The sequence below is a fragment of the Vicugna pacos genome, chromosome 15 (assembly GCF_048564905.1).
Source record: "Vicugna pacos chromosome 15, VicPac4, whole genome shotgun sequence".
NCBI lineage: Eukaryota > Metazoa > Chordata > Mammalia > Artiodactyla > Camelidae > Vicugna > Vicugna pacos.
In genome coordinates this window covers 38,889,226-38,913,990 of record NC_133001.1, presented here as the reverse complement: position 1 = coordinate 38,913,990, position 24,765 = coordinate 38,889,226, and the positions used below count along the sequence as shown (strand labels likewise).

The 24,765-nt window shown below is 35.5% G+C and overlaps 2 protein-coding genes across 3 annotated transcripts in view; one reads left to right on the top strand and one right to left on the bottom strand.

Moving 5' to 3' along the window:
* Positions 1-13,941, top strand: part of SLC30A6 (solute carrier family 30 member 6) — a 33,519-nt gene extending 19,578 nt beyond the window's left edge. For both annotated transcript variants that reach the window (XM_072937945.1, XM_006197255.3), the window contains 6 exons: positions 1,137-1,185; positions 1,499-1,618; positions 3,956-4,058; positions 4,978-5,025; positions 6,091-6,159; positions 12,997-13,941. In XM_072937945.1, coding sequence (XP_072794046.1) covers positions 1,137-1,185; positions 1,499-1,618; positions 3,956-4,058; positions 4,978-5,025; positions 6,091-6,159; positions 12,997-13,500 — 893 coding nt within the window. In that variant the 3' untranslated portion in view covers positions 13,501-13,941. The remainder of the gene's footprint in view (positions 1-1,136; positions 1,186-1,498; positions 1,619-3,955; positions 4,059-4,977; positions 5,026-6,090; positions 6,160-12,996) is intronic.
* Positions 13,942-17,147: 3,206 nt separating this feature from the next.
* NLRC4 (NLR family CARD domain containing 4) overlaps positions 17,148-24,765 on the bottom strand; it is a 32,091-nt gene continuing 24,473 nt past the window's right edge. The window contains 1 exon segment of the mRNA XM_072937944.1: positions 17,148-17,483. Coding sequence (XP_072794045.1) covers positions 17,191-17,483 — 293 coding nt within the window. The 3' untranslated portion in view covers positions 17,148-17,190.

The window sequence follows — 24,765 nt, the reverse complement described above, 5'->3', positions numbered from 1 at the left end:
TTTTCAATTTTATGTTTGGCTTTTTTCAGTTGCCATTGTTTTTTATTGCCTGTTATTAAATACTCTTTGAAAAAATGATTTTTGAATGCTTGCATAATAATTTGTATTGAATATTTTAAAACATTAGTCTATTGTTACACATTTCCAACTTTTCCTTTTATAAATAATGCTTTAACCACCTTTTTGTATAGAACTTCTTGTATGCATTTCTAATTCTTCTTTAGAATAAATTCCCAAAAAAGAAATTATAAATCGGTTAAAAATACAGTATTTCTTAGGTCTTTGATATATATTGCCAAGTTTATTTCCAGAAAGATTATAGTTTGTATTTTTATTAACTGGAAATGGAAGTTCCCAGAAACATCAAGATTTATTACGTTAGTTGAAATTTGAGTGCAGAATAATACTGAGCACTTTCTAACTGCCAGATGCTAAATGCTTTACATAGAACCCATTTAATTCTTCCTATACAAAATAAATCGTTTTATTATCCCCATTTTATCCTGAGGCACTGCGAGATTGTCTCTTGCCCCAGGCCACACATCCAGTTAAGGGCAGAGCTGGTGTGAAGCCAGGTATTCTGGCATTAGAGTCTGCTCTTAACTGCTGTACTAGACTACGTTTTTAGGGCTTGCCAACCTTTTTTACATCATGGTATACATAAAAAATGAATATTTCTGTAGCACCCTGAGATAAGTGTAAGAGGATGCCTGAGCCTGGAGGCTACTTGTCCGGGAACATTGACTGGGCAGGCGTCTGCATGTAGCCAGATCCCCACCTGTTTCTGATTGCTGAGGGAGTTAGTAATTGGTGGAGCTGCAACCCATTCTCAGCATACTGGTTAGGAACCTCTGCTTTACAGTATAATGAGCCTTTAAAACTTCAAAGTAATAGTAACAGTGACCTGTGTAAGTTCACTGATTCCTTCAGGTAAGCTATATATTGTAGTTGGAAAGTGCTTTTCATTTAGTATCTGAAGGGCATAAAAGAGAAAAGGTTCTAGGCTTGAGGAATAACATGTCCTCTTGTAATGTTATACAGTCAAGGCCAAACTTTTTTTTTAATGTAAGAAATTAAGTATTTCTGGTAGTGGTTTATTCTTCTATGTACGTAATTTAAGTACTTTCTTTTTAAAGCTGCTAGTACGAGTTGGCTTCAAGAACACGTTGCGGATCTTAGTCGAAGGTGAGATGTTACGAGGTTTTATGATAAACATAGCTTTGAAGGAATGCACAAGAAATGCCTCTGTCATGAAGACCACATAGTCATTGCTGAGGTCACTCCATGAATCTCAGATCAAATTCTTATTCTCCCTTTACCTTCTCTTTTTAATTGATGATGCGAAAGAGACCTTTACAAGTGAGAGTGTTTTGTTTCCAATCCTCTTTGCTTTCTTTAAAAGATATGTGATACTAAAATACAAGTCATCTTTTATAAAATTTTCATCAGTAATACACAATTCTGCTAATGAGTACTCTTTCTGTCTGTTTTTTCATAGCTTGTGTGGAATTATTCCAGGACTTAGCAGTATCTTCCTTCCCCGGATGAATCCATTTGTTTTGATTGATCTTGCTGGAGCATTTGCTCTTTGTATTACATATATGCTAATTGAAATTAAGTAAGTGTTTTTAGTTGCTATCAAGTGTGTTTCAATTTCTAGGGCCTGACTTTTAAGGAGACCGGTAGGACGGATAGGGATTAAGTTTATAGTATATTTGCTTATGCCCTGTGTAACTTTGGGTCAAGTCTTGTCCTCAAGTGTCTTCATCTGAAAAATAAAGGGGGTTGGATTCAATGAAAAATTTTCACCACAATCTATAATGCAGACTGGAAAACGATTTATATTCCCTACTGCTGGCCTGATGAGAACAGGCCAGTGAAAGAGAACACCACAGCTGCTGTTGCTGAGCGAGGGAAGAGAAGTAGATATGAATCAGTTTTTAAAAAGCAGGCCTTTTAGGAAATAGACTTTACAGCTGCCTTAAGCTTAACATTTTATGACATGATTCTTTGACTCCCTACCCTTTTGTATACTCTCCCAGGATATCACATACAATTACTTGTTTTTATTTGCTACCTCAGTGTGATTTCTACACCTGTATTTCTAGCCCAGATCTCTGTTGAATTCCAAAAAGTAAATCTTACTTCTGTTCATGTCTACCTCAACTGAACCTATTTTCCCTATCCCCAAAACTACTTTTTCTTGTATTTCCCATCTAAGTGAGTACTACTATCTATTCCATCGCGTTCTGTTTTTAAAGTGTGTTAAAACATACATAAAATTTACCATTTTAACCATTTTTAAATATACAGTTTGGTACTTTCACAGGCATTAGTACATTAGTTTGTTGTGTAACCATTATCATGATTTGTCTCCAGAACTTTTTCATCTTCCCTAACTGAAACTATATCCATTAGACAGTTGTTACCCATTCCACCTCCCCCAGCCCCTGGCAACCATTATTCTACTTTCTGTCTCTATGAGTTTGACTACTCTAAGTTCTTCATATAAATGAAGTCATACATATTTGTTCTTTTGTGTCTGGCTTATCTCAGTGTAATGCCCTCAAGATCCATCCGTGTCACAAATGGCAGGATTTCCTTCTTTCTCATGGCTGAATAATATTCCATTGTGTGTGTGTGTGTATGTGTGTGTACATGTACATGTACGTGTACACTACATTTTCTTTATCCATCCATCAACAGACATGTAAATTGTTTCCATGTCTTGACTACTGTAAACAGTACTCTTATTTAATGTTTCTTTTTAATATTTATCTTTTTCTTCTTCCCATTCTTTTTCCTGAATTGAAGCCTTTATCATCATTTCCTTTGCCTAATTTTAGAATTGTCTTCTGATCTTACAATTTTTATTCTCGTACATCTGTAGTTATCTGCTGTTTTGCTACTAATGTAATCATTAAAAGTTGCAAATCTGGACATAATATTTTCCTGTTTCAAAATCCTCTTCTTTGCATATTAAATTAAAAGTTGTTAGCATGATGAAGCCTCTGCCAACCTACTAGCTATCCATCCATCTGTCTATACTTCACTCTTTATAGTTTCATTGCTGCATCAGGGTTTTCATGCCCTTGCACATGGTGCTTTCACTGTCTGCAGTATCTTACTCCCATCATCTTGCTCATCTTTGAAGGCTCAGCTCAAATGTCACCTCTTTTTATGTTTAGCCTTCCTGGATTATTCCTGCCCCAGTAGGCTTGCCACTCACTCCTTTGTGCATCCGTAATACCCTGTAGGACTCCTTTGTACCCAAAGTCCTTTATTATGTTTTTTACACGTGAATCTCCTGCTATTTCAAAGGCAGAGACTATGTTTTAATTCATGTTTCTATTCCTAATATGTTTGAAAAAGTGACAAAGAGTACATGATCAGCTTGTAACCATCAGCATTTTGGTCAGTCTTATTAAAAGAACAGTGAACTACTGGTGAGATGTTGCATTCAGTCACGGTGTTGTTCTAACAGATTCCTGGAGAATCTCACCTTGGGAAATTCCTGAGGAGTTTTAAAAACATTTAATAGTAATTATTGGAAACTTATTGTTTACAGCAAAATAGAATCACTGATAAAGTCCATAAGTCTCTCCTTCTCGGAAATTACCATATGAATATTTTTATTTGTTGCAGCAAATAGATATATATGAAATCTTTATAGTTGACAAGTAGATTGAAAATACATAGGGGGGAAATGCTCGTATTTTTTTTCTTCATTATCTCTCTTTGTACCAATTAACATAATTATTAGTTATTTTCCACTAAACTTTGGTGAGAAAGAATTCTGAAAACATTCTTTTCCTTTTTGATGCTCCCATTGCTAGTAGTGACCAACTGTGATAAAACAGTCTTGTTGCTTTAGATAATTAATGTTTAGTAGATTAAATTGTAAGAAACCCAATGAAGCATACATTTAAGATTTAGAATTGTTTTTTCCTTTTAGTAATTATTTTGCTGTAGACACTGCCTCAGCCATAGCCATTGCACTGATGACATTTGGCACTATGTATCCTATGAGCGTGTACAGTGGGAAAGTATTACTCCAGGTAACGGTCTTCTTTCAGTGTGCATGCTTAAAATTATCCGTGTTCTTTTACCAGATTATGAAACTATATGTGTTTCTTCTACCAGATTGTGAAATTTTTAGCCACTGGAGGGCCCTGTTAGAAATGAAGCCAGACAGTAATCTCTGAAATTTGTATAATAAGGACCAGGTGAAATTATAGTGATGCACAAAATAGACACAGATCATCATGCATTTATAATATAAGACAAAATCATAAACGAAAAAAGAAGTTTTCCTCTAATAATGTTTCAAGTAAAAACAATATTGCTTAAAATTATTTTTGAGATATTTATTTTCCTATAATAAATATACTTTGGCTATTGTATAATCTGGTTATAATTGTTTTCTTATTTCCTATCCTTGAGTTAGTGAGACTTTTAAATTTCAGAGTAAAAGTTAAAAAATGATAAATCACTATGTATTGAAACGAAAGGAACACCTGTCAACAAGGCCCTGAATAGAAAGGTCGTTCCCCAGAACTGGATGTATACGTCAGCACTGCTTTTCCTTCTGTCTTTCCTGCATGCCTTTTCTAATACTTATGGGTTGTATCTGCCTGTCCAGAAGCAGTAACAACAATAAGATACTAGTTGTATAGTGCTATGACTTACACAAAATACTGCTTTCTTAAAGATTTTTTGTTGATTGGTTGGTTCTTTAAGGCTTATTTAGTTCTAGAGATAGCAGCTTCTTTGTGAGATAAAAAATAAGCATGGGCTGACTCCTGATGTTGCTCCAATAGTGAGCCAGTTAAAACCTCTCTTCTCTAAATTGTGTTAGGGCACATGTCAAACAGAGCAAAGACTGGTATAGAACCCATTTTTTTTAAGTGTCCGGACCACTGTTTCAAAAGTCTTTTTATCTCCCTAGATTGATAATTTATTTTGCTTTTTCCTCAGACAACACCACCTCATGTTATTGGTCAGTTGGACAAACTTATCAGAGAGGTAAGATGAAATAGTAAATAAAAAAAAACTTTTTTTAGCAGTGTTGCACTGGCAGTTTAATATGGCTCTGAAAGGGATACTCATCAATTCCTCTCACAAATCATTGGCCAAAACTCATTTTAGTTTATAACTAGAGAATGCAAAGAATGAGTACAAATAAGTTCAACCCTTTTTTTAGAATTTTATTTTAGAGGAGTTTGTGTTCTTTATAATGACACAGTCAGATATAACATAGTGACAAAAATAGAGAAATTTGATGAATTGCTCAGTCTGGAAGCCAAATTCACTTGAAATAATGTGAAAAGTAATGGTCTAAGGCCACACTTGTTGCTGCGTAAGTGCTGTGATTTTTATGATTCTGTATTTAAACAAGATTTTGATTAAGTCAGAGGCCACTTTTATGGGTTGATTGCTTCACCACCTAACATTTTATCTGTGGGTTTAGATTTTGTATTGTTATAAAATTCAACTTGTTAACTAATGAAGAAATAAGATAATCAAATAATTTGGATGTTGAGAGTATTTTAAACTATTGGTTGTCAGTATCACAAAGGCCACTCTGATCAGTATAGCTGGCTGCTTGTCCCAGCTAATGTAACCTGCGCCACTGTACCAGTGGGCCACACACAGTATATCTGGCTTTGGAATTTCCTTTTGGCCCACATCCAGATAACATCCTGTGTTGTACAGAAATTTGTTAAAGGGAATTCAGAGAAAGAAATGATCGAGAAGACAAAAAAAAAATAATAATACCACAAGTGCTGGATACCATACTAATAAAATGAAAAGAACAATAGACTGTTGAACAAAGTGGGGATGGGGGTGTAAAGACCTGATTCTGCAAAGACTGCTGCAGGTAAGAAACTGGAAAATAAAGCCCTGACTCAGTACCGAACAAGCAGAAATGGTATCTTGAGTGAATGGTCTGGGACTTCTCTTGGCTAATGGGTATCTTCATGTAGGGTTTGGTCGTGTCATTTCTAGGCATAGAGCAAGTCCATAATGTGACTGAACTGTGTTGAATATGTCAAATGCAAACAACCCTATTTCTGTGTTTTTGATTAGGTGTCTACCTTGGATGGAGTTTTGGAAGTCCGAAATGAGCATTTCTGGACCCTAGGTTTTGGCTCATTGGTATGTTTTCTACGTATTATTTCAGTTATAATTTAAAACATGGTTTATAATTTTTTTAAGTGAAAAAAAATTTCTGTAAAATTTTTATAGAGTCTATGATTCCCATTTCTATTCAATAAAGTCAAAAATATAGCTGGATTCAGTAACCAAAGTGAGATTAATTAAGGGTTATTTTTCTTTATTTTTTTCCTTTCACACTAAATGATCTTAATACTGGGCTGTCCAAAAAAAAACAAATCCATAATCATACACTCCTATATATGAAAATGTTGCAAAAGTAAAAAGTGCAATTATTTTCTTTCTTACTACAGTTCTAATTTTGGAGATTTTTGCTGAGTATGCTGAAGAGTTATAATAACAGCTTACTTCAGCATAAAATTCCATGTTTTCTAATCCAATTTAGACCTCATTACCAAAGAGACTGTTATAGCATGGTTTCATTCCTCTGTCAGGAATGGTGAGGAAAGCAAAGGAAAGTACTCTGAAAAAAAATATTTTAAACCACCATTGAAAACTGCCATTGATGTTTTGGTATTAATATTTACACATATACTCTCTTTAGAAAATGAGATCATGCTGTTATACAATTTGTTCTTTTCACTCAATATATCATGAACAATTTTCCATGTTATCACTTACTGCTCTTCTACAAAATTATTTTTTAAAAAACAAATAGAATTTGACTTTTATAAAGTAACCCAGATTTCAAGGGTAGGCAAATTAGGGTTGGTCCAACAGCTCAATGATAGAACCATTTTGCAGTCTTTAGCTTCAGGCTTATGCTCTTTTAGTGGAAAAATGGCTACTTCATCTCTCCCTTCTTTTCTTTCCCTCTCTAGTTATTTTGGATATCTAAAGCTCATTCTGTCGTAAATTCTTCAGGAAGGGCCCTTGGGAACAATATTCCCTAAATTTTTGAATGTTGAAAACAATTGTGAACATTATACTTGAAAATCATTTGGCTGGATATAAAATCCTGAGCACATATTTTATTTCCTTGAGTTTCCTGAATATATTACTCCATTTACCTCTGGCATAAAGCATTACTATGGTAAAGCCTGATGATCATAGTCTAATTTTTTTTTCCCTCTTAAATATGTGACTTGATCACTTTGCCTGGATGCCCAAAAGATTTTTTTTTAAGTCCAGTAATTTTATTAGAATATATTTTGGTGTTGATCGTTTTGGATCAGTTATTTCCGGTATGCAGTATACCCTTTCAATAATGTTATTTCAAAAACAGTTTTTTAAAACTTTCAGGAAAGTGTTCTTTAATTAAAAGTTCATAATATTTTGTGGGTTTTTATTTTTTTTCTTTTTTAGAAGGAAACTCCCATTATAAGCATGTTGGATCTTTGCCTTTCTTTCATATGTGTTATTTTCTTTTAATTTCCTTATTATCTCAATTTCTTTTTGATTTTTAAAATTTCCTTCTTTTACCTTTTATTTCTCTTACAGTATACCTGTATGTTTATTTGCTTTTGTATTCCTTCTAGTTTAATCTTTGTTTCTGAAATAATTTTCTTCTTGTATTTCTAATGGCTATCTCATTTCTGAAGTTTTCTAATTCTGACTTGTATTATTTTTATTTTATGTCTTTCAGCTTGATTTGTAAAAATAGGTAATAGTTCTCATCAGTTTTGTAGGTAAATCTTTCTGGTGATCTTTTATAATCTGTTCTGTATTCTCTTTTTCTTACGATAATTTTGTGTGGAATTGGATTTAATCCTTTTCTTTCGTTCCTTTTTATGTTAAATTCATTTTCCTGTACTTTAAAATAAAGAATGGTTTAGGGTAGTGTGTCTAAATTCATCGTTCTAGAACTCCCTCTTCTGATGAGTCTGTGAAGTGAAAAGTTTTTTCTTTTTCCTGTTTCTTCCTCATTTGTGTCTGAACCTTCCTTATTCTTTGTCTCTACTGTGTTGCTCAATTTGGATTCTGTTCCCATTTGTTTCTCCTTAATGTGGAGCTTTGTACTGGAAGGGAGCTTTGTTTGGTTACTTTTGAGAGCTCATAGGGCTCAGACTACTCCAGCTCTTCATATCTTATTGCAGACCCAGTGTAACACTATTGAAATGTACAAAACACCAGCTACTTTTCTCAGATTCACTGTCCTAGATTTCCATTAAGAACTGGTCAACTGCTGTGGAGTTTTTAGGTTAGTCAAATGGCCTGTTACATTCTTCTTCACAGATGCTCATACCTTTCAGGTCTTACAGTTTGTATTTGGGTTTTCTCAAGGGTATCATGTTAATCTAGTTTTTTGTAGACATTGTCTGTCAGTTAGGATTTGCTGTCTTAGTTTCTCTGTTTTTATGGGGATATTTGAGGTCCTTTAAGAATTCCAACATAATTCATAATGACTGCAGTCTTACAGTATATGAATATACTGTAATTTATTTAATCAGTCCCCTAAGGGATAACTTATTTATCATTTTCCCCATATAAACAGGGCTGGAGTGAACATTTTTGTGGATTAAGATTATTTTTTAGAAATGGGTTCTATTAGTCACAGGATACTTAAATTTTTTTATAGCTGTTGATAGAAATAGCCAAATTACTTTCCAGAAATGATTTTACCATTTTACAGTCCTGCTGTAATGTAGTTCATTTTAAATTATTCTTTCAATTGTACTGATAGTAACAATTAGTAGACAAATGTTTATTTAGCTAGGTTAGGCTTATAAACACAAAAAATACCCTCATCTCTACAGTTCAGAACTTGGCCATCCAACAGCCTCACCTATGTAGTGCCTAATTAAGACAGAGGAAATTAATAAAACAAGCTTTTGAGCTACCAAGATTAATTGTCACAAAAGCCATAGATTAATGCAAACACCATTATCATAGGAGACTCTGTTCAAGCTCATACTTGGAAATGGTTTTCGCTTGTTTACTTTGATTTCCATGTCAGAATGATAGAGGAGATACAGCATCTTTTATAGTTTTATATAGTGACAACTGTGAGGTGGTTGTGGCAAACAAAAGGGTAAAATGGCTTGTCTTACCTAAAAGTAATAAACTATAAGTCAGATTCAAGCAGTAAGATTCTTTAATCTCATGATTGACAAAACCCTCTTATTACTTACTGCTCAAGTCATAGATTCAGACCAGTTGTAACTAAACCAGCTATTTTGCCAATTTATGTGCAGTTTATGCTTTGTTACAAATTTTCTTTTTTTTAATATGAGTTTATATAGAAATCAACATGGAATGTCTGCTAGATATTTTATTTACTATATATTTTTGTTTTACTTTTTGTGTTTTTTAAATTTACTATGTATTTTTTTAAGTTTTTATTATACAAATAGTACCCCATTGTTAGAAAAATTAAGACTTATAGTTGTCAAAAAAAGTGAACAAAAATCCTTAATAATTCTACCATCTGGAGATAAGTGCTGTCATTATTTTTTTTCTCTCAACATAGTGATTTGATATTATAGAGTACACATCATACAAAGTTATAAAATATTGACTTATGCCCTGTGCTGTACATTATACTCCTGTGACTTAACATTTTTTATAACTGACAGTTTGTACCTCTCATTGCCCTTCACCTGTTTCTCCCCTTCCCCCACCCCCTCCCTTCTAGTAACCACTAGTTCTTTGTATTTATGAGTCTATTCCTGTTTTGTTATATTTGTTCATTTGCTTTTTTTTTTTTCCAGATTCTACATGTAAGTAAAAACATACAGTATTTGTCTTTCTCTACCTGACTTATTTCACTAAGCATAATACCATCCAGGTCCATCCAAGTTGTCACAAATGGCAAGGTTTCATTCTTTATTATGGCTGAGTAATATTCCATTCTATATATATACCACATCTTTTTTATCTATTCATCTGTTGTTGGACACTTAAGTTGCTTAGATATCTTAGCTATTGTAAATAATGCTGCTGTGAACATTGGGGTGTGTGTATCTTTTTGAGTTAGTGTTTTCATTTTCTTCAGATAAATACCTAAGTGTGGAATTGCTGGGTCGCATGGTAATTCTGTTTTTTATTTCTTGAGGAACTTCCATACAGTTTTCCCTACTGGGTATACCAATTTACAATCTCAACAACAATATGCTATGGTTCCCTTTTCTCCACATCCTTGCCAACACTTGTTAATTTTTGTCTTTTTGACAATAGTCATTTTGACAGGTATGAAATGATATCTTCTTGTGATTTTGATTTGCATTTCCCTGTTTATTACTGATGTTGAGCATCTTTTCATGTGCCAGTTGTCCTCTTGTATGTTTTCTTTGGAAAAATGGCTATTCAGATCCTCTGCCAATTTTTTAATTGTTTTTGTTTTCTCTTGAGTTATATGAGTTCTTTATGTCCTTATTAGACATGTTTGCAAATATCTTCCCTCATTTAGTAGGTTGCCTTTTTTTGTTGATGGTTTCTGTGTTCATTGCAAAAGCGTTTTAGGGCCCATTTGTTTATTTTTGCTTTTGTTGCCCTTGCCTGAGGAGACAGATCAAAAAAATATTGCTGAGAGCAGTGTCAAAGAGCTTACAGCCTGTGTTTTCTTCTAGGAGTTTTATGGTTTCAGGTGTTAAACTCAAAATAGATTAAAGACCGAAGTTTATTTGTGTATATGATACGAGAAAATGTTGTTTTTCTTTGTTTTGCATGTAGCTGTCCAGTTTTCCCAACACCACTTATTGAAGGGACCATCTTTTCCCCATTTATTTTCTTGCTTCCTTTGTTGTAGTTTAATTGACCATATGTGTGTGGATTTATTTCTGGGCTCTCTATTCTTTCCATTGATCTATGTGTCTTTTTGTGCCAGAACTACAGTATTTGGATTACTATATTATATATAGTGTGTCTATATATGTATATAAGGGGTGTGTGTGTGTGTGTGTGTGTGTGTGTGTGTGTGTGTGTGTGTGTAGTATAGTTTAAAGTCAGGGAGCGTGGTACCTATGTTCTTCCTTCTCAAGATTGTTTTGGCTGTTTGGGGTCTTTTGTGATTCCATACAGATTTTAGGATTATTTGTTCTAGTTCTATGAAAAATGCCATGGGTATTTTTAAAGGGTTGCATTGAATCTGTAGATTGCTTTGAGTAGTATGGACATTTTAACAATATTAATTCATCTAGTCCATGAACACAAACAATCTTTGCATATATTGGTATCATCTTTCTTTCACTGGTGTCTTACAGTTTTAGAGTATAAGTCTTTCACCTCCTTGGTTAAGTTTATTCCTAGGTATTTTTATTCTTTTTGATAGTAAATGGGATTTTCTTGGGTTTTGGGGGATAGTCCATTATTAGTATTTAGAAATGCAGCAGATTTCTTTATATTAGTTTTGCATCCTGCAGCTCTACTGAATTCATTTGTTAGTTCTAATAGTTTTTTTGTGGAGTCTTTAGGGTTTTATATGTATAGTATTATGTAATCTGTGAATGGTGATAATTTTACTTCTTCCCTTTCAATTTGGATGCCTCTTTTTTCTTATTCTTATCTGACTGCTATGTCTAGGGCTTCCAATTCTATGTTAAATAGAAATGGCAACAGTGGGCATCGTTATCTTCTTCCTGATTTTAGAAGAAAAGCTTTTAGCTTTTCATCATTGAGTATTATTTTAGCTGTGTGTTTGACATAAATGACTTTTATTATGTTAAGGTATGTTCCATCTATTGCAACTTTGTTGAGAGTTTTTATCATGAATGGATGTTGAATTTTGTCAGATGCTTGTTCTGTATCTGTTTGAGGTGATCATGTGGTATCATCCTTAGTATTTTTCTGTGTGTATGTTTTAATCAAAATGGGGTTGTTTTATCTCTTACTTTATTATCTACTTTAAAAACAAAATGTATGATGAGTATTTTTTCAAGCTAATAAACATACTTCTAACCAACATTGTAATGCCTGGTGCTCTCTGTCCTCCTAGTAATCTAGGCTAGGAACCTTGAGATTGTCTTTGATGTGTTCATCTCCCTCTTTCATTGTATCTAATTGACTGTCAAGTTCTCCTGTTTCAAATCCATGGAATATCATGAATGCATCTGTCCCTCTCTGATCCCACTATATCTGTCCTGTCTTTTAGCCCTCTTCATTTCTAACCTACACTGTTAGTCATTTCCTACCTAATTAGAAATTATCCATACCTACAATTTTTCTGAACTCAAATTAATTTTACTTCTCTTCAATTACTGCAGCTAAAACTCCTTGTTCATGATTTTTAGAGCCCTCTACTAGCCTTTTCTTTTAACCTTATTAACCCAACCTATTTTTCTTTCTTTTTTCCATTCTTCCTTTCCTTTTCTGTTTATTCCTTTCTTCCTCCTTTTCTTTTCTATCATTATTTTTATGCCCCCTGAAATATTTGTACTTCTTTTTATATAATAATATTGCTTATTTTTTCCCAAACATGCCACAGATTTTAATTGCTATTCCCTCAACTTGGAATGCCTGTCTCTATCTTTTGAAATTTCATTTAACCACCAACCCTAGATCAAATGCCACCTTCTTTTGAAGTCTTCCTCAATTGGAATTAATTACCTACCTTTTCTACCCTTCCAGTGAATTTCCCTATATGGCATTTGTATTCTACCTTGTGCTATAACATGCCTGCCATCCTCCTACGTGGATTTCTCTTTTTTTATATTTTAAAAAGTCTCATTTAAAGAGTCATAAATTGAAATTTTATTAATTCATTACATTGATAATCACTATTAAGTATTCTTTCAGGATTATCAAGACATTAAGTTTTCTCTTGTTTTAAAGAAAATGCCAAGTACTGTTACAACCAAATCATAAATAAAATGTTTATTTCTAATGGAATTTTCAGTAGTATAATTCTAAGCAGTCTCTTTCTTATGATTTTGCCCCTTTCAGGCTGGATCAGTTCATGTGAGAATTCGACGAGATGCAAATGAACAAATGGTCCTTGCTCATGTGACCAACAGGCTGTACACACTAGTGTCTACTCTGACTGTTCAGATTTTCAAGGATGATTGGATCAGGCCTGCCTTACTGTCTGGGCCTGTTGCAGCCGGCGTCCTAAACTTTTCAGATCATCATCACGTAATCCCAATGCCTCCATTAAAGGGGACTGATGAGTCAAACCCTGTCACATCGACTCCAGCTAAACATAGTAGTCCACCTCCAGAATTTTCATTTAACACCCCTGGGAAAAACGTGAGCCCAGTTATTCTTCTAAATACACAAACAAGACCTTATGGTTTGGGTCTTAATCATGGACACACACCTTATAGCAGCATGCTTAATCAAGGACATGGAGTTCCAGGAATTGGAGCAACCCAAGGATTCAGGACTGGTTTTACAAATATACCAAGCAGATATGGAACTAACAATAGAATTGGACAACCAAGACCATGATGTACTGTAATTTAATTTATTTTTATGAAGAATATTGACTCTTTGCCTTCCAGTTTGTTTCATAATCCAATTTTACATCGACTGTTCAATCAGTTACTCTAAGTGTTAGAGAATAGTAGGCTTGTTCACATTTCATGAAACCAATGAAACTATATTTTTGTAAATGTATTTGGGGCAGTGAGAACCTTCTAAATGTTATAGGCTTTAAATAGGCTTCCTTTAGAAGGAGTGTTTATCTAAATTTGAATTTTGCTATCTTTGGTTTTGTAGTTGACTGCAGTGTGATATAACATTACCTTTATAAGAGAGCCACTTGATGGATTGGATCTGTCACATTATCAAAAATATAATACTTTCTCCAGTGAAATTTATAAACATGCTTCTTGAATACACATTTTAGAAAAAAAAATACATTCTAAAAGTAAAAGTCTTTTTTACAGATTTTCCAAACTTAATTGCTACATTTTTTTGTCGTCCTCCGGAATTGTCTTGCAAAGTAAAAGCAAAATATTTTATGAGAAATTCAAGAACATATTCTAATATCAGGCATAATTTAAAAATTTTAGTTATCAGTTTTTTTTATAGATTTTACTAAAAAAAACTGATACATTTGTAAATGGCCCATCATTCTCCAAGTATTTTATTTTGGTTGAATAAATGCTGAATCCTTAGGTGATATGCAGTGAAGGAATCCCAATTTTCTGCTTTACATGTAGTCAAACACTGACATAATGATGGATTTATTTTTTGATCACCTTTTTTTTTTTTAAGTTTTTTTGGGGGGTAGATAATTAGGTTTATGTATTTATTTACTTTTTTTAAAGGAGGTAATAAGGATTGAACCCAGGACCTTGTGCATACTAAGCACTTGTTCCACCACTTTGAGCTATAACCTCCCCACTGGTCACCTTTTCATTGGTTGACTTATCAATTTCTAATTTTATTAACAAAATATATCACATATATTACCAAAATATGTGGAATTCCATACATAATATGTGATTTAATCTTTTTTCAAAGTTGCATAAACAGTTTGTTTACATTATATAATTTTACCAAAACATAGTAGACCTTAGCTTATAGAATACAGCATTGTTAGATCTGCCATAGACACTTTCTAACTTACTTTGTTTTGTCTTGTTGAAAATAGTGAATTGTTAACTATAATGAAGTGTGAGAATCATGTAGATTACTATTTTATTATTTTCCAAATGCAAATGTTAAGGACTTTCTGATATGGCCAGTATTACTTATAAAAATTATAATAAGCAGCAGTTACAAATTACGTATGAGTTTTTTCATTTTATCATGAATTTTATAATTAGGATTTTAAAAATGGATTTTGAAAGTGGATTCAGCTTTTATAGAATCCAGTACTCCTGGAGATTGGTAACATTGCCAGCCATTAGCAGCTATCTAGAGAAGATTTTTTTTTTTTTAAGAATTCTCAAGTTTCTTCAACTATCCTCCTTTAAATATGAGCAACACTCCCACATCCTGTTTCTTCACAGTGGAATAGTAAACATCTAGGAAGCCACCTCTGTCAAGCAGAATTGTAGTCATCCTGTGATAGTAAGTGACCATGTCCCGAATAACTTTTGCTTGATGGGGAGTTGATTATTGTCTTTGACATCTGCGACCCTATTCAGGCATTTGACCTACTGAAGAAATAGAGCCCACCTTACCTTGACTGCTGTGGAAAGTGAAACCTAAAATGTGATAAAGCAACCTTCTCCTTGTCCTTTGTCTTAGGTTCACCAACTGTTACTGTACCTATTATTGGTCTACTATTACAGGGTGGTTTTTCCTCCATTGACCTCATCTAAATGTGAAGTCGGTCATGCATGAAATCTGAAGAACTGCCATGTACCGAGTGGTGATTATAAGGTATGTGCTGCCACCCTATGCATTCTTCTCCGTCCCCAGGGGATTTTTGAAGTGCCTAGGTACTGAACACAGTTCTGTGTGAGAATAAATGCCTACTTACTCAGCATCTATTCAGAGGCAACACCTGTGCAGTTGTCCCACCTAAGGTGCTTGGGTACCCACCTACACTATTCGGGCAGTTGTCTGTGGGTTCTGAAAGTGTTGGCTCTGCTTGCTGAACAGTAATGCCAGCTGCCACAGGTGACATTTTATCAGGCATTAGTATGTAGAGAAGCCATATTTCCCAAGCTATGGCCAAATTCTGTGTATGGAACACGACAAACTTGGTCAGCATAGGGCAAGAGGCAGTAGCTTCTGCCATGGTTTGTGATTGAGTGGCTTGTGATTGAGCAGGCTCTGTGGAGTGTGGTCAGTCCTGTTTGAGAAATCACTGTATTGTAATGGAAGAAACACTGGACTGGAAGACAAGAGATTTCAGTTACAATCCTGATACTGCCCCTGTGTAAGTAGTTTTATAACCATAGGAAAGTCATTTGACTTCTTGGAGCTTTCTCATCTATAAGGTTTAGGTAGGGAATGAAGTTTAATCTGTAAACTGTTAGCTCTAAAATTGTGTAACTAAACCTGGAGAATATATGTCCACTTGCGAAAACAGAATATTGTGCCCAGAATTTTTCAGTGACTACCTCAACACATAGGACAAGTGTTACTCAAGCCATTAATTTGAGGTGCCATGATAACAGAAGGTAAACTACAGGCTCACACCATTTTGGTTTTTGTTTATTTCAGAGTTGCCTCAGCTTAAATCTGTTTAGATTAAACAGATTTTTCTTAGACTTCTTTGTGGGGAAGGATTATTTTTGGAGGTGTTGGAGAAAAGATTAGGAGAGCATACCCCTAATTTCCATAGGGTACAAACGAATGTGATCCATTTTTTTCTTTCTTCCTTAATGTCTAAAGTGACAGAATTACATACACATATCAGCAACTGGAGAGGAGCTGAATTTCAAACCTCTGATTAACTGCCCATAAACTGCCAATTTTTTTTTTGCTTGACTAAAGAATGCTAATCTTTTAGGGGAGTCTAATCTGCTTCTTATGTAAGAAAATACCTTTTACATTCCAAATTGTTTGAATTAAACTTTGAATAAAGAACATACATGGAGTTTTCTCTCTGCTTTTAAATGGTTTTGGCCTATTTTCTTTATTCAGTAGCTATTTATTGGTAACTTAATTATCCCATTTTCCAGCAAATGCTTCTCTGGAGTCTAGTACATTCCAGGCACAGTGCTAAGTAATGTGCTTACAATAAATCCATTTTGGAGACCTGCTGTTCTTGAGACCAAGGGGAACACAGGGATGAACAGGAGTCCTCTTCAAGCAGCTGATAATCCTAGTAGAAGTGGGACACCAGAACTGTTACACATGTCATCAAATTAAACTCCCGCCCACTTCCGCCTCTTCTTTGGCCTCATTTTCCTGGCATCCTCCTCTCTTCCTTCTCTTTTTTTCCTGAATGATGAAACTAAGAAAGTAGATTTCCATGAAAGAGGCCAGCTAAGGAAATGGTGGTGCCACACATCAATCTGATACCAGGAAAGAAGAAAAATACAAGGGGCCAGTTAGGCAGACACTGTTGAGAAGGATAATTTTCAGGTGTATAATGGATTGTCATATACTTGCAGACTCTTGGACTATATGAGCAAAGATTTTTATTTTTATTTTTTTGAGCAAAGATTTTTAAATCACCAGGCTGAAATAATGGGGTCCCCAGAGCATTCATAGGCTTAGGGTGTCTTTTATTTAAGCAGTTACTAGTTCAAAAGCACCTTTAATGACACTGACATCTTCATCATCAAACTGCCACCCAACAAGCCTAGCTTCTTGCAAAAAAGTTAATTTGGATAACACCTGACTAAGTTTTCTGACCAATGATGCATCAGGTAAAAGTCTTTCAGTACTGAAGTCAAAAAACACCAATTGCTTAATATTCTCAAATGCACTCATGAAAGCAAACCATCCATCACTGCTCACACAATTACCCGCCAAATCCAACTGCTGGAAGTTTTTCAGAGAGTTCTTTTCAAAAAATGCACCTGAGTTAAAAAAAGAAAGAAAGAAAGAAATAACTGTGTTAGCTGGGAGCAAAACAGTTTTAAGAGAAATGGCCATGTTTGGACCAGTGCTTTGCTTCAGAAAGAAATCAGAATTCTCTGTAGTTAGAGCAATGATTGTGAATCTAGTCCATTATATTTACAAATTATATTTTTCCTAAAGTATAAGGGTATCTGATAAATGGTAATTAGTAGTAGCATAGCAAACCAATATAAATGAATTATACATATTTTTCTCTTTTCCTGACTCTTCCAGGAAATGGAAGATTGTGTAAAAATTGAGGTGTGAGAGATGCTGTTAGAATATTCAGCACCTGTTTTCAAAACTGGAGTCAAACTTCAGCAATATTAGGTCATTTCCTCTTCTGGAGAAACAAACACTACCTATTGTTTTGTTTGGGTATGGAATGTTCCTTACTATAAACTTGAGTAAGTAAGCCTCCTTCAGTATCTCAAGATTTGGAGTTTGGGGATTGTTATTTTTAACCCTCCCTAGACCCTTCATGAACTTCCTCCATCTCTAATGGAATGGGGCACTCTAAAGTACCTCCTACAAAAGGGAAGGTTTATCCCAGCCATGACCATGAAGTCAAAGAAAACACGCAAAGGAATGGTGAAGTTAAGAAAAAGTAGGTTTCTTGGTCTGAAAGACTGTACGGAGCCACCCCACCTGCCTGCACTGCCTGCTTCTGGACTGCCCAGGGAAATAAAGTTCTGTCTTCTGTAAGCCAAGGTGTGGTTGGGTCTCTTGTTACACCAGCTTAGCTTGTGCCCAGCCTAACTCAAATAGGGCCTCACCTTCTCCTCTGTTCTTCCCTCCCATGAGGTAGTCCTTATAGGTGGCTTTCTCCCTGCTCTCTCTTACACTTAATGTTCAAGTCTTTTCTGCCTCTGCCTCTTTCCCGTGTACTTCCCAGCATGGCAGGCACGCAGCCAAAATGCTGGTAGCCAGTTAGTGTGTCTGTATATAAGGCCTGTTCCCCAAAGAGCAACTTCATTTCTCCTCCCCGACTAGCAGAACAGATTTCACCACCTGATAGGAACTTAACAGAGAAGAATTTAAAGCCCATTCTACTGTCAGAGGGTGAGCTATTTATACAGGCTATCTGCAATGCTGGAAGAACGGTATTGGTAAGAAAGCTTCTTAGATAATTATTAGAGTATGTGTGAGCACAGGAACCAAGAACAAGCAACATAACCCATAATTAAGGTCATGGGTTTTGTTCATTTAACCTGCAGTGTTTTTGTCATCACGAGGAGCAGACTAATGAGAGAAGATGAATCTGTGGCATTTAGAGCTGTTGGCTGTAAGTGGGCTGTAGAGATTGCAAGTGGCTTGATCCAAATTCCAGGCAGAACCTCAAATCCTCTAGGTAGAAGGATTCTGATCATCGAAGGGTTCCTACATCTTAAACAAAACTCTAATATTGCCAGAGACCACCTTGTGGATCCCCTGAGCCTGAACTCTTACCATTTATTCATCCAGCAAGCATTTTTGAGTGCCTGCTGTGTACCACGGATTGTGCTGGGTGCTGGGAATATGTGAAAAGGACAGACATGGTACTGTCTCATTGGGCTTACAATATAGTGTGAAAATATACATTATAAAGTAATTAGGTGGGTGATAAGTGCTGTGGTAGGTCAGGGTGCCCTGGGAGCACGCAAAGGGCAGGAGGCCTTCCAACCCCACTTTGTTCTCAAAACATTGGCAGTTGGACTTAGCAAGTCCTGGAGCAAGACAGGATTCTTCTCAGAAACTGAGCTGCCTCCACGGAAAGGCCCTACAAAGGAAGAGCCATTTTGCTTTCCTGACCACCCACAGTGAACCTAACCCCCTTCCTCTGGAGCATAGAGCTTCCTGTCAACTTGTGCCTCACTCTACAATGTGAAGAGAACAGTACAGGAATACCAGACGTTTGAGAACAGCCTCCAACAAGGAAGACAGAGACCAAAAGCCAAACAAAAAGCTTCCAAGAAATGAGGCAACATAGGGAACAGAAAAAACGAACTTCAAACACTTGGTTTTTTTTTTTTTTAGAGACCCTAAAAAGTTTCTGCATTAAACCCAACAAAAGTAAGATGCCAATTTTAAAAAAATACCATTAGAAAATAAGAAAGAGCACTTGGAAAAGAAAAATATAATATCAAGATACATGTGGTAGAATGACTGGGCCCAGGATTTACCACTGAGCTTCTAGAACAGGAGTATGACCTGTGGTGGTTCTTTTTTTGAGAACAAACTGGTTAATGGAGTTCAGATGTGATGGCTGTCTTTTTGAGAACATGCTGGAAAATAGAGTTCAACCTCAAACATTTAAATTGAAAGACATTTTAAAAAGGGTTAAGTTAGAACAGGTGAAATAGATCCCTGAGCTAGCAACAATTTCCATTTGGCACTCTCAGATTGCTGATGGACTGGAAACAAAATCTGCGGAGTCAGAATTTTTAAATGGCAATTAAAGCTTTAAGGTTGAATGTAATCTCTAAGGAAGAAGAGCAGAGAGCCTAGGACCGAGCTCTAAGAAAAATTGGAATCATTTAACATCTGTGTAGAGGAATTGCCACTGCAAAGGAGCCTGAGAAGTAATTAAGGTAGCATGAAAGTCAAGAGAACATTTCGAAAAGGAGGGAGTGCTCAGTGTCAACTTTTACAGAGGTAAGTCTAACGCTCTGGAAAATGTCCATTGAATTAAGCCACATGCAGCTGTAGAGTGTCAGCTGGAATGAGTGAAAAGCAGAGGATCATCAGGAAGTTGAGATGTACTGACGGTACATAAAATTTTGTTTTGAAGCAGGGGAGAGAGAGAAAGATAGCCATAGGAGAAAGATAAGATTGAGGGAGAGTTTTATTTAAAATGTGAGAAATTTAGCATCTTTAAAAACTGATAGGAAAGAACCAGTAACAGAACATAACTGATGAAATGATGTCCTTGAACAGGAATGAGGGCAGCACTGGGATCTCAAGCACAGCTACAGCACAGAGACTGTCCTTAGGTAGGAGGGGAGAGACCTACTATCATGTAACAGGAGAAACGGGAAAATAGCACATCCACTGCGAAATAGTGGAAGAATGGTGGATTGAGGAGAATAAAGTTTGAAATCTTTTGTGTAGAGTGCTGCACACAGAGGCACAGTATGATTGCCAGGAAAAGTTAAGAGAAATTGTGCTTATTGTTTGAATGGACCTCCAGTATTCAGAATTGGATAGATCACTAATTTCACCCACTGATTCATGAATATCACTTAGCCTGAAAACAAGAACATGAGCAAAAACTTAGATCTACCAAAATGTGGTATCATCCTGTTTTACACATCTGCCCGCTCCTGACCATAAGAAACTACCCTTCTGATATAGAGTTTATCATTCTTTTTTTTAATCATTCTTATATATTTAAAAAAATATGATTTTGACAAGTACTGTATGTCTAAAAAAATTACTTGGTATATACTTTTATTCTTTTTTTGGGATATAATACACACACCATAAAATTCACCCTTTTAAAGCATACACTATAGTGGTTTTTAGTATATTCACAAAGTTGTGCACTACTAATTCCAGAACATTTTAATCACCACCTGCCTCCGAAAAGAAAAACCTCTGCAGTCATTAGCGGTCATTCACATCCTATCCCTGACACTGGCAGCCATTAACCCACTTTCTGTCACTATATAGATTTGCCTATTTTGAACATTTGATGTAAGTGGAATCATACAGTAACTGGTCTTTTGTGACTGGTTTCTTTCACTGGTTTCTTTCAGGATTCATCCATGTTGTAGCATGTCCTAATACTTCATTCCTTTTTATGGCTGAATAATACTCCATTGTATGGATATACTACATGTTGTTTATCCACTCAGTAGTGATGTACATTTGGGTTGTTTCCATTTTGGGACTATTAAACATGCGAACATTGCTGTACAAGTTTTGGTATAGACATACATTCTCATTTCTCTTGGGCACCTCAGGGTAGAATTGGTAACTATATGTTTAACCATTTGAAGAGGTGCCAGAATGTTTTCCTAAGCAGCTCCATCATTTTATGTTCCAACCACCAGCATATGAGGGTTCCGATTTCTCTATGTCCTTGTCAACACTTGTTATTATCTGTCTTTCTTATTATAACCATGCTAGTTTGTGGCAAGAAGCATTTCACTGTGGCTTTGAATTGCATTTCCCTGCTGGCTGATGATGTTAAGCATCTCTTCTGGTATTTATTGGCCACTTACATATCTTCTTTGGAGAAATGCATATTCAGATCCTTTGCCTTTTTAAAACATTGAGTTCTCTTTTTAACAATGTGTTGTAAGAGTTCTTTATTCTAGATAGTAGTCCCTTATCAGATATATGATTTGGCAGTAATGAACAAAGACACTACCAACATTCATGTGCTTATGTCTCCATTTGATTAATGAGATTATTTATGTCATTCTGTTTTTTCTTGATCAGTCCTGCTTAACTTTTATCTATTTTGTTACTCTTTTTAAAGAACTAACTTTAAGCTTTACTAATCATTCTTCTTGTATTTTTATTTTCTATTTCATTGATCTATGATCTATGCTATGTTTATTATTGTGGGGTTTACTCTTATTTTTCTGCCTTCTTAAATTAGAAACATTAAGCCTTTCTTCTTTTCTAATGTAAATATCTAAGACTGTAAGAATATTATTTAAGCCTTGCTTTTCCTGCATGCCACAAGTTTCAATATATAAATGGTTTTCTTACTATTTGGTTCTAATATTCTTGTTGAAATTTGTCATGATAAACTTGTAGTGTACCTATCTGCCTACTTGTATGATTTTCCCCAGTAGCTTGAGTGTGGGTACAGAAAAAGTTGAAAGTTAAGGACAATCCTTAACTTGGATTTGGTTTGGAGTTTTGCCAGCAAAATACACCTCAACTACTGTATCTAGTGTCATACCTCACCTCCACATCTCATTTTCTCCCTGGAGCTCATTAAGTAGTCTTTCTTTAATTCAAAACTTCGTCTTTCATTACACTTCATTTCATTACTGCATCTATCACACGCATGCATCACTAAATGTCATTGCCTAAACTGACTCATAATACTGTGAGCCATAAGACTCTCAGCTATTGTGATAAGAATCTTTGCAAGGATAAAGGATGGAATTTAAACCAGGTGGGAAGGAAAGTCAAGAGAGACAGGGACTATTAAATAGGTAAATAGCAGTGGGCTCAATGAATTGGAAGTCCCAATGATGTAAAATGAACTGATGATAAGGCATCATTGAGTAACTAAGATGGAAATGTAGAAGGTTGTTGTTTGAGAATGGATTACCTGAATTTAATATCTTAGAACACTTTTAACTGAATTTTCATGATCTGTTGATTTTATGCTCACAGAGTAGATGTGTGAAGGAGAATGGAAGGGAAGGACCAAAGAGGAAGCTCCTGAGTGTTGGCTGAGTAGTGTCCCATAAGAAGTGAAGTTTCCTAGGCTGATGATCAGAGTTAGGGGGTGAGAATTCTGTAAGACAGTTGCCATAGATTTAGTGAATAAGAAAAGGTGACAAGAAATTCATAGTTCATAGCAATGAGAGAGGACAAACTGTAGTCCAGTTAAATGGCCTAAGCCTAACAGAAGCAGGATTCCTTAATGGGGTTGGAGAAGGAGTGGACTGGAAGGGCAGTAAGACTCAAAGAGAACCTCACCTTGCCTTTGGACTCTGAGAGGCATGATAATCAAGAGAATAAAAAGTGACTACTTACAAGAGCTGTAGGGGAGAGCCAGGTTTCAGTTAGGGCCAGGGGGTGTCTAAAACCTTTGGTAAAAAGATACTTTTCTCAAAATATTCCATATGTCTTCAGTGCATCTCACCTACCCTATACCTCATTAAATACTGCCCATCCTGTGACATTTCCTCCCTACTTCTTCCTATGTAGCCTTTATTTCATTAGACTCCCCATCTCTTGTTATCAGTCTGCATTTTATTATCCTACCCAAGGCATATTGCATCTCATTCACTAAATGGGGATGGGAATCCCAAAGCCAAGCCTGATCCAAGAGAGGTATTGTGGGCCGAAGCCAGGAAACTTATGCTACAGGCTTGAACAGTTGGTTGGTTTGGATAGTATAAAGAGGTTGTCAAATTGTAGCAAAGTATATTTTAGGATTTTTAGATGATTTTGTGTATAAGAAAATAGCATTTACTATAACAAAGCCTGAGGTTCTAAGAACCCTATATTTCATGGCAAATTGTGTAAGTTCTGTAAGTTCATTTGTTCATTCATAAAAAATATTTATTGCACATCCACTGTGGGATATACACTAAATGCCAAGTTTAATGGCCTGGGCCCTTTTCTCAAAGACTTCACAGTTTAGTGAGGCAGGTAAATATATGAACACATTCTCTGAATTAAAATGGTAACTGCTCTAATAAAAATAAAGTACTATCTGTGTGTAATAATGAAAACCACTGTTTTTTAAAACCTGAATTGGATACAAGAACATTGGAAGACTGACATATAAGCTGAACATATGCTTACCTATAATCTTTACCTGTAATCCAAACCCACTCCCACGTAGATACCCAGCAGAAATGTGGCCATATGTTCACCAAAATATATATACATGGGTGTCTCTGAGGCTCAGACACCTTAACTAAGTTGCTGCTGGCCATACATCTGTCAAGTGGGAGGGAGGGGCAGGTCTGTCTGACTCCAAAACCAAGGCACCTAACCACTTCATAAAGATGGAGTCTCTAGAGGGGCCTGACAGATAGCAGTCTCATCTCCTGGCTAGAGACCAAAGGCAGAGCATGCTTGGTTCTCACTCTTCAGCTTATGCCTCAAACCCAAGCACACTACTTTTTATACCTCTGGGAGGTGGAGGAAATGGGTGCAGGAGAGCCATGTCAGCACCTACACTCTCTCCCTCCTTTCATCAGCTCTTCCTCTCTGTCTCCAACCTTTTCCCCTGCTTTAGTATAACAACCTTCTTATATCTCTGCTTTCCTTATAAAACAGGGATAATAATGTTATCTTTTATTATGGATATAATGGTAATTCCACAAATTCTTTTTAAAAACACTTTGAGAATAAATTAGTTACTACTATTGAGTTGTTCATTTTGTCATTTTTTCACTTGCATTTAGGGGTATATCAGTACAGCTAAATTTCAGAAAGTCAGCCCTAGACTATTAAAGTGAAGTGGCAAATTACTGCCTAGCTTAGTTCTTAATAAACACACCATCTCTTCTAGTCTCAATAGCCAGCCTCAGAAGTGGGCAAATTAGGCAGCTACCT